This window comes from Peromyscus californicus, unplaced genomic scaffold (assembly GCF_007827085.1).
Source record: "Peromyscus californicus insignis strain IS unplaced genomic scaffold, ASM782708v3 Scaffold_8__1_contigs__length_139910024, whole genome shotgun sequence".
NCBI lineage: Eukaryota > Metazoa > Chordata > Mammalia > Rodentia > Cricetidae > Peromyscus > Peromyscus californicus.
The window spans coordinates 118,806,838-118,816,738 of NW_026294606.1; the positions used below are offsets into that span (position 1 = coordinate 118,806,838).

A 9,901-nucleotide genomic window follows, 5' to 3' on the forward strand; every position below is an offset into this window, starting at 1 on the left:
GGCAATACAGTCAACATGCAGGAGGGATGAATTGAAAGTCACAGAAAAAAAAAAAAGAATCACCAGAAGTTCTATGGACAAATCTAGAAGGCACATAATAAGCAATTTAGTCCAAAAAGAAAGAACTTTCTAGAACTTGGGTGTGAAGTAGATGGGTCAGGAAACAGCTGGGGTATTAGCCTGACCCTCACCTTGGTGCTGGGAGGGCATTCACTTTAGGCCAACAGCATGCTTCCTATGCCTTGGTGCTGAGCTTAGAGTCTGGCCACTTGAGTGTCAGTCACCAGGACTCAGGTCTGAAATCCATCACATCAGTTGTGGCATTTGTCAGATGGGCACATAGCCTAGCCCATGACATCCTGTGTGAGTCTCCGGTTACAGGCTGGTTTTGCTCCATACTGACTGGTGTTGTCTGAGACAGCAGGCTCCAGGGAAGTGCAAGCAGTGAGATAGACAAAGGATGCTCCCTCTCAGGATACAGCGTGACCCAGGATGAACTAGAAGCCCCTTTCCACTGGGCATTCCCAAGGAGAAAGGAGGGAAACCTCTTTCAAAGCCCAAAATGATAGTTCATAGATTTTCTGAAACCCATGCTCTTAGTAGTTGAATAAAATAAATATAAAGTGATAAAACATCCTGATGGGAGAGCCTTGTGGTTAAAGAATCCATCTTACTAAGAGCCTGACGTTTTTAACCTAGCTGGATGCCTGGCCCAGAGCTACACAACCTCCATCAGTCCATTTCCTGATTCATTAGATCCGCATACTGATAAAGAGAATGTTGCTTCTTCAAAGTGTAGCAATATATAGATGAGTCAACACATTTAAAGAACGGAATAAGATTATGTCTGTGCCCAACCCTAAATGTATCTGCTGAAACCTACCTCCCAATATGATGGCATTGAAAGTGATAAAATACTGATGTTAGTGTGCCCCCTGAATTCCATGATCCAATTAGAGACCTTATAAAGAAGACTCCCAGATAACTCTCTCTTCTATCATGTGAAGATACAGTGAAAAGTGTTATCTAGAATCCTGAAAACAGGTCCTGCTGGTGCCTTGGGCTTGAACTCTCCAGCCTTCAGAACAGTGAGAAGTAAATTTCTACTGTTTACCAGTCCCCCAGCCCACAGTGTTGTTATAGCATTCAAATAGACTAAGGCACAAGACACCAAGCCTGGCATACAATAGGGGCTCCAGATGTGCTGGTGAACCCCAGCAAGGTGACATAATTTCAGGTTATGTAATTGTAGATGTGTAAATGTGCATGTAAACACAAAGTCACCTAGTGAGTTCAGTGCTCGTATAGTGATATCTGGCACACGAAGGAACACAGGAAAGGAGACCCAGCCCTCCTACACAGTTTCCACTGTGCTCTACAGGCTAGCCCCTGGTGCCACCCAAGAAAGCAAAGGGCGCTTTAGCCATCTATGAACTTTGGGGGTCTAAGATCACATTGTGGGCGGACACTTACTCTGAAGAACTTAAAACAACGGCCAGCTGTGTCCGTGGATACCAGCAGGGTCCAGCGTCCCCACCCCCACCGTCACATTTAATCAAAAGTGTATTCAAAATATGATTCTGGGAGATTATAGTGGAGATTTGCAGGAGGCTCTCAGTGTGGGCAGAGGTAGTGGGAACAGATTGTGGCTGGGGGCTTGAGTTGGGATAATCATAGGCTCAGACGTGCCATTCTCAGGCCTTGGGCTTCACCGTCAGCTCGGGAAAAGACCTTGAGTATTGGAAGGAGGAGCGGCAAATCTCATGCCTGCCCGCCCCCGCCCCCTTTCCCGGCATTCACTGTGCCTGGTTTCCAACTGGGTTTAGCAGGCTCTCCTGGGTAGTGAGGGCTTCAGTGGGCCGGTTTCCTAATGCTGATTCAATGTGGAAAAGCCCCTCCACCCTCCTCTAAATGACTAGACCCTACAAGGAGTATCAGAAGCCTCAGTCTCCCGGTGGTGGAGGGGAGGGGGTCTACCTGGACCAAGGAGGGGGTATGGTGGAGAGCGCCTTGAAAGAAACCTTCAGCTAATGCTCTTTATTACAAGCGTTAATCCTGCAAAGCCGACTGGAAATAATGTTTATCTTTTCGCAGTTTAATTTTCCGGACCCTAAGCCTCAGGTCAGCAAGGGCGACTGCAAAGTCCCCGGGGAAGCTGGGGGTGGGGGGTGGGACGGGACCAGCTGTTGCCCAAAAACCAAACGCAGGGGGGTGTCTCCCAAAGGAGGTGAGGGGGGGAACCAAAGGAGGGCTTTGGACTGGAGCAGGATCAATCAAACCACAAATCTGAGATAGCTTCTGGCTCCCTCCTTGGGCTTCAGTTTCCTCATCTGAGGAGACACGGGTAGTTTTGTAATTCTTGACCTTTAAAGACACGCCCCACTCTGAAGGGTTGGGTTTGTTTGTTTGTTTGTTTTTTCTATAGTTCCCCTAATGTCCAAATCTCTTTTCTCTCCGCACCTTCCAAGGCTTTAAAAATCGGATGCTTCTGCCTCCCTCATCCTTCCGTCCCCCACGCTGATCTGGAGGGCGTCCACCAACAGGGGCGGGTCTCACCGCTGGGCGGTCCAGCCCAGGAGGAGACTGAATGTAGGATGAGGTGCTCAGATGCACACCAACTCTCCTTCCTAGTTCCTATGGCTTCCCAGGGCTCCCTCCTAGGCTTTGCCGGGTTCACTGCCAATGTAGGAAGCTGTGAGTTTACTCATTGACTGAAGTCCAGTCCCCTGGAGCTGGGAACTGGCCTCAGGCAACCTCATCCAGCCTGCGTTCTGTGGGCATCTTCAAACCTCTCACCCAACTCCAGACAGACTCCCAAAGGGACAAGGACACAAAGTCCCTGCCTGGACCTTCAGCTCTCACTGGTTGGCCTGTACTGGAAGGGTTTGCTGACACTTAAGATTAAACAGAAAAAATGCCCTCTGTGGTCTCTACCAACACCTCAAAACTGCCCTACTTCATTGTTGGGCTCTGTGGAAGCAAGCAGTGGGTGGAGGGGGCTCTCAAGTTTCCCTTCATGGATCGACATAATACGTTTATAATCCCAGTACCACCAGGGAACAAACCTTGCTCCTCAACAAATATTCTGGTGTCACTCTGCTATTCAGCTACTAGCTTGTGCAGTTTGGGGGTCACCCTGTCCTGGGCATGGTGTGTGTGGCTTCCTCGGTTTCTCTCTCTGCTACAGAACTCAGGTCTGCAGCCCCAAACTCTGTCCCCAGAAGCCTTTGTGGCAATTCGGTGCCCCATTCCTGCTCTACCAGACTTCTCCCAGAGTCCCTGGCATTGACAGGCTGCACACCTTGGGTTCAGCTAGGTTATTTTTGAAGTTATAGCCTGGAAAGGGGAAGGAGACACAGATAGTCTTTAGAGACCATATCAACAAGGAAGTTACAAAGTGAGCAGGCTGGGTAAGGGTGGGTGAGCAGGAGGAGATGTTCTTCAGGCCCCCCATCCAGAGGAGGAAGAGAGACTTGGTCAAAATATGCTGGTCATCCACTGGGCTTTCCTCAAGGTGCCTCCCATCTCCCCTTCAAGTCTGACATGGTGCATGTCTGCCTGGCCAGCCCCACCCCTGCGTGCACGGATAGCTGCTAGGATGGTTCTGTGTGTTTGTCTTGAGCAAAGTGAGAACTCCTGGTCCCTGCCGAGGCCTGGAAGCTTCTTAATATGACGGTGAATCCAGAAGCAGCCGTTTCCAAAATTATTCTGCAAACCACAGCCATTGCGCTAACCTGCTGAGAGAGGAAAGATTGATTAAAACCCGAAGGCCACTTGGCCGTAATTTCTAGAAAATCGGAGGTCAGCTTGTGTCCCACCCCAAGGGAAGCCAAGGTCTTGAGGCAATTTGCTTGTCAGAGGTAATGCTTGGGCAAGTTATGTGTAAATTCACATAACAGTGTAACCCAATTTTCTAAGCCAACAGCTAATCCTGAGAGAAATTACTACAAAGACCAGAATCCAACATAAGTAATTGCTGGAGGCTGCCTAGTGCTTAGGGACTGTCCCTTTGTAGCGGTAAAGTTCCCCTTTACCAGGCCCTTGCACATCAGAGGAAGAGGACATTCAATGGTAGTCTTGCCATGCTGGGGGTCAAACCTTTGGGAGTATCCCCAGGGACAGCCTGGACTTTGGCTTCCAAGATGTAAAATTCAGAGAATGTCTACACTGTTCGAATCTTTTAGTAGGCCAGGAGAAGCTGCACACTGACCACTAACCCGTGGTATGCACAGCCCAACCACTCAGCTCCAAAAGCCAGACCAATTCCAGGACATTCTTGGTACCAGCCAAACAGAGACCAAGGAGTCTTCTAAGAAGGCAGATGAGGGCCAAAGGTGCTTATGGGGAGAGACCAGCATGCCTGATGCAACTTGCCGGGTCGTGACACAGGGCTAGACTATCCATCTCTTCAAAGATTATGTGATTTGGGGGAAATCCTCTCCTCGGTATTTATTTTTATCATTTGGCTTTAGATTGGGGTGTTTAGACTTTGAGAGTGTTATGGACATTTTCGCACCAGATCTGGGGAAGGTGATGGGTGGGTATCTTTTGGACAGGCACTCCCAGCGCCTCTGGGGTCCCACTACCTTCTGCTCCAGACGGGTACTGGAACCGCACTTCAGGCTCCCTCCGCCTAGGGCAAGGCGCACAGTTCAGTGGCAGCCCCTGCAGGGCGAACGTGGAGTTTCCAAAGGCTTTGGCAGCAAGAGAATCCTCTTCGACTTCGGAGTCTCTGGGGACCAGGAGTCGCCTGATGGAGATGGGCTGTCTGGGAATCATGTGGCACTCGGGACTTTGTGCCCTGGGAGGGGTTGAGGGAGCACTTTCGACAGCGCTGGCTGCTGCAGTGTGAGCCAAGGACCAGATTCGGGGTTTCTGGCCGCTTGGGTAGTGCACGATCATTGTGGGGCCACTTGGCTCTGTTGTAATGAAGTCAGCTTCTCTTGACCGCGGAGCCTCAGTGAAGGAGAAGCGGGGTACCGCCAGGCCGCACTCTCTGCTCTCCAAACGGCTCTCTTGAGCGGCACAGGGCGCAGGCAGGGACCGCACGCTCTTCGGAAAATCCGCCAGCCTGCGGGATGCTGAGACCGCTGCCTCCTCTTCTTCTGCTTCCTCCTCGTCCTCCTCTTCCTCCAGGTCTTCTAGGTCACTCAGTCGCAGCCCCTGGGCCTCCTGGCTGGCAGTAGCGTCTGTAGGAAATCGAGAGCAAGTGAGAAAAGCATAGTACCCTAGGGAAACTCGCGGGAGGGTCCCTACCCAGAGAAGCTTTTAGCGAGTGGCGCTCCGCACTTCAGCGTTCTCTCACCCGCCACCCGCAGCTCTCCCTAGAGCTGGCTGCTGGCCCCAGGGGAAGAATTCCCCACATCGCCCTGCTTGCCCCGCCTCTCTGATCTCCTGGAGTAGCCAAGGAAAGGCTACTTTGCACTGCTGGAGTCCCTCAGTTATAAAACGGGGAGGGACACTTTTCTTTCAACTTTAGCACCTACAGCGACTGGTGTCGTGTTATTTAATCCAGCAAATATTCACGTGTGCAGAGCATCATTTCGACCTGAGACATTTAGAACTACAGCAGTAAAATGTCTTCTAGGGGAGGTGACCTTCTAGAGGAATAGGCAAGAACAAAGTGCAGAAAATTTTCTTACAGCGATAAACATGGGAAGCGAGCAAAACCGAACTAGGAAGGGACTATCTGGTGCAAAGGCCCTGGGGTTTGCACTGCATCCAGGGACAAGGATAATTGGAGCATTAGACAATAGTAGCACAGATGGCTTTGGATCCGATGTTAAACGTCTTAAGGAACCTGCCAGGTGGGCTGGTGACTTGTTTGTACCTTTGGTGTCTTCGGCCAGGCAGCCCAGAGAGTCTTCTCCGGCACCTTCGCCTTTCCTCTCCTCCCCACCTTTGTTCTTGGGCGCCCACGTCATCTTGTTCTCCTTCTTGAGGCGCCGGCGCGCGTTGGCGAACCAGGTGGACACCTGGGTGAGGGTCATCTTGGTGATGATGGCCAGCATGATCTTCTCGCCCTTGGTGGGGTACGGGTTCTTGCGGTGCTCGTGGAGCCAGGCCTTGAGTGCACTGGTGCTCTCTCTGGTGGCGTTCTTCCTGCGGCCAGCACTGCTCAACTCCACTCCAGCATACCTGTGGGCAGACAGGGCTCAAATTCCAGGCTGGCAACCAGGGGCTTGGCCAGTAGAAAGGCCAGGCGCCTGGAAATTGAGTTCTGTTCCCCCCTTCTTTCACCAGGGAGAGGGCAGAGATGGGGGATGATCAAAGAAGGCCAGCCACCATGCTCCCCTTTTCTCACCTGTCATACTGGTACTGCCCCAGAGTTGGCTCATAGGGGTAATAGGCCCCTGGCTGGGTCAGGCTGGGGGTAAAGTTTCCTGCAGGATCCTTAAACTCATACTGAGGACTCTGGTGTGAGGGGAAAAGAGAATTCAGGACTACACAGGAGAAGGACACAGGTGACTGTCTAGATCAACACCCCAGTACCACCCTTTGCAATGGCTGTACAGTGTTGGGCACAGCCATTTAATACTCTGTGCCTCAGTTTCTCCCTGACTAAGATTGAGGCAATAAAGTCATTTATGCTGGTAGAGTACTTAGTAGAGTCCCAGGGACAGGACAAGCAGTGACAGTGAGTAGGTATCAGCTACCATGATGGCTACAGCTTCTGGATTCCTCACCAAATATACACCTACTGGGACCCTTCCCAGCAGGCTATTCCTGGCCCTTGGCATTCTTGTGATTTGGGGTAAGTTATTTGAACTCTACACCTCAACTATTCACCTGTAAGTCAAGAATAATGATGATTTGCCTACCTTGCAGAATTAAAAAGGTTATAAACATTTTCTCAGCAGTGTGGAGTTTTGCAAACTGTAAAGTGCTGTGAACTTGAATTTTTCCTTACTCAGTATGCTATTTTCTCAGCGTCGTCTGTCCCATACAGATTTTCTCGGGACAAGGCCACAGTAGAGTTCATCTGTGCTGATTGCCTATATTCCCAACCCCCAACGTTAACTGAGCAGTCCCAGGCCCCACCCCATCACTCACCAGTGCACCACACAGTGGGGATGGCTCTGGGCCATAGGGCAGGTACCCAGGGTAGCTCTGGGCAGCTGCATAGGGTGCTCCATAGATGCCCAAGGCAGCACCCAGCTCTGGCCGAGCACTGCCCAGCAGCCGACTGTCATAGGGTGTACAGCAAAGAGCAGAGGCAGAGGTGGAGGCGGAGGCCACATCTGACACTGATCGTGGGGCAGTTTCACAGCAAGTGGCACTGGAACTTGCAGACACCAGAAACTACAAAAACACGAAAGGAGTCACTAGAAGTTAAAAATCCAGCCACACCAACTACTGGTTCTAGCCAGAGGAGGGTACCAAGGAAGCTTGGTACCTTCATTCCTTCCTTCTAGTAACCAAATACCACCAGGTTCAGAAACTCCTCTGACTGCTGGGATGGGGATTCTCTGATGGCAACTTACCCAAATTGCGCTTACAGATGCAACCAGGCCATCTTTAAGTCTTCATAGTCCCAGACAGCTTGTGGAGATAGGACCAAATCTCTACCCCCCCACCCCCCACCTCCCGCCCCGTGGGATTCTACAAAGGCACAGTTAGAAGTTAGCTTCAAGATCATCACCAGCATCTCACTCCCGTCCCCATTGTACTAAAAGGATATCCACCTAAGATCAGAATAGGAGACTTGCAGCAGGTCAAAGGTCGACCTGATACTAAACCCCAAGGGAGGGAAAATACATATATACTGAGCACTCTGTTGGAGAAAATGGAGGACAGTGGTGGACATCCTCAGAATTCTCCCGGGAAATCCTCACCACTGCACAACATCCTGGTCTGGAAACCGGAGGGATGCTAAAGCAGAGAGCTCAGGCCAGCCCAAGAAAGGAGTGCGATCAGAATCGAGGTCAACAGATGAGCGGTGTGGTGCCAGCGCTCTGACCTGGAGCGCATTTGTTTTCTCCTGAGGGTCCACTGGCCACCTCACGAATCTGTATAAGGGAAGCCCTGACTGCAAGATCCCCCAGATCCCACGCCCCTCTGCGCAGAGAGCAAGGTTAGAGTGCCCGCGTTTTCAGGTGACACTCAGGAGTGAAAGCTCTCAGTCTGGCATCCGGATGTCAGAGGGTGCGGTGGACAGTTCCCAGTCCTTGCTCCTAGCTTCCCTTGTGTCACCGAGAGGAGGAGAGGAGGAAACTCAGGGGTCAGCGCGCGCGCAGCGGGCATCTTCCCCCCAGTTGCGCTCCCTCCCCCCGCCCCCAATAAGGCACTACTCACCTGGGATGCGCCGCCATACGGGTGTCCAAAGGGCGGGAAGGCCATAGCAGCTGGCCGTCTGGGACGGCTCTCCCTCTTTTCTTCTGAGTCGTTCGCTCAGTTCAGCTGTTCGATGACCCCAGCCGAGCGGCTTCTGGTTTCCTTACAGGGCTGCAGGTGTTCGGCGCCAGTTCCTTGGCCCGCTAAGAGGGAATGGAGGCAGCCCAGCTGCCGAGCCCTGAGCTTGGGAAGGCACCCCTGCGGCCGGTGGGGTCCTGAAGGCAGAGGGGCCCATGGATCGGCAGAGTTAGGAAGAAGGTGCAGGGTATCAAAGGCGCGCGATGGCGAGGTGAGGTGCGGCGCGGCGCAGAGCTATGAGGCTCCAGAGGTGTCCCAGTCCAAGGTGGCCAGAGGCTCAATGTGACGTCACGGTAATCCCGGGCCGCCAGAGGGGACCGCGGGCCCCGGGGCCCCGGGCCACCGAGCGTGCCAGGGGCAGCCAGCCCGTGTACGCGCGCGCACACTCAGACACTCTTGCTCCGCGAGGTTTGTGCAGCGGGCGAGGAACGTCAAAAACCCTGACCCCTCTGCTCGCCGCTAGATCCTACCAGCTTTCGCCTCCAGCTCACGCGCGCGCGCACACACACAGACACTCTCCAAATTCCCCGGGAGAAGTGCGAGATGCGCCTCCCTGCGCGGCGCGCGGGCCCAGGGCGCAGCGTGCTCGCCTCCTCCCCTGCGGCCCCGAGGAGGCGAGAGGCAAGCGGGGCGGCGAGGGAAGAGAGAATACAAAAGAAGAGCCTGGAGGAAAGTGGGGGAGTCAGACAAGGGGGGAGAAGAAGGAGGGAGAGGAGAGATGAGGAGTCTGATGGCGAGGGGTGGGGGAGTGCGGTGGGTGAGGGCTGGGCGGAGGCAGAGCCGGAGCAGGTGGAGGAGAGCAGCGGCTCGCGGGACCAACCTCCAACCATCTCCGCCTCTCTGCTACACCAAAGTTTGTTGGACCCGCCGGCCCCGAGCTCGTAGGGTTGGACCAGCTCCGGGCAGCTTTGATGGAGCCCATCTTTGTCCTTGGGGATCTGACTTGGGTTTTAGTTTCCCAAAACCTTTGGCTAATTCCAGCCCTGGCCAGGCCCTTGACCCCTGGCGTGTCTCTGCAGGGGTCTGACCCCGGGCTAGGCAGACGAGCGCCCCCTCCAGACCAAGGTGCAGCATCCGTTAGAGAGCTCCCATAGACGAGCCAAGTTTACTCGCAGGTATCTGTAGGCTGCCAGCCAAAAGTCTGGGCCATCTCCTCCAAAGGCTAGGCTTGGCTGCCTCCCGAGCGCCGCCTGCGGTGTCCGCCCAGAGCCTGAAAGACCGACCGGCTGCAACTGCTGCGCTCTTCTAGGGGTGGCGCTGGCGAGCCACAGTGGAGAGCTGTGGAGGGAGCTGCGCCAGGGGAACCCAGCTGGGCCCAGTGGTGTAAGAAACCCCTTGCCGGGCTTCTCAAAAGAACATGGATTCCCCCGGGGTGTGTGTGTGGGGGGGGGGGGGGGGTGTGCGGAGGCGGAGGCGGAGGCGTTACTTGCCTGTCTCTTGGACAAGGGATGCCAGTTCGCAAGTGCTATAGATTTTGCACACTTGCAGA

At 53.5% G+C, this 9,901-nt stretch overlaps 1 protein-coding gene across 2 annotated transcripts; it reads right to left on the minus strand.

Moving 5' to 3' along the window:
- Positions 1 to 2,416: 2,416 nt before the first annotated feature.
- Irx6 (iroquois homeobox 6) lies at positions 2,417 to 9,490 on the minus strand. Of its 2 annotated transcripts, none has more exons than XM_052727924.1 (6): positions 8,296 to 9,490; positions 7,054 to 7,302; positions 6,305 to 6,414; positions 5,831 to 6,138; positions 4,587 to 5,189; positions 2,417 to 3,734 (listed from the first exon to the last, which is right to left on the minus strand). In XM_052727924.1, the coding sequence occupies exons 1-6, from the start codon at positions 8,338 to 8,340 to the stop codon at positions 3,730 to 3,732; spliced, it is 1,320 nt and encodes a 439-aa protein (XP_052583884.1). In that variant the 5' UTR covers positions 8,341 to 9,490; the 3' UTR covers positions 2,417 to 3,729. The 2 variants fall into 2 exon arrangements, with proteins under 2 accessions (XP_052583884.1, XP_052583883.1); XM_052727923.1 differs by having other exon boundaries at positions 2,418 to 3,737.
- Positions 9,491 to 9,901: the final 411 nt, after the last annotated feature.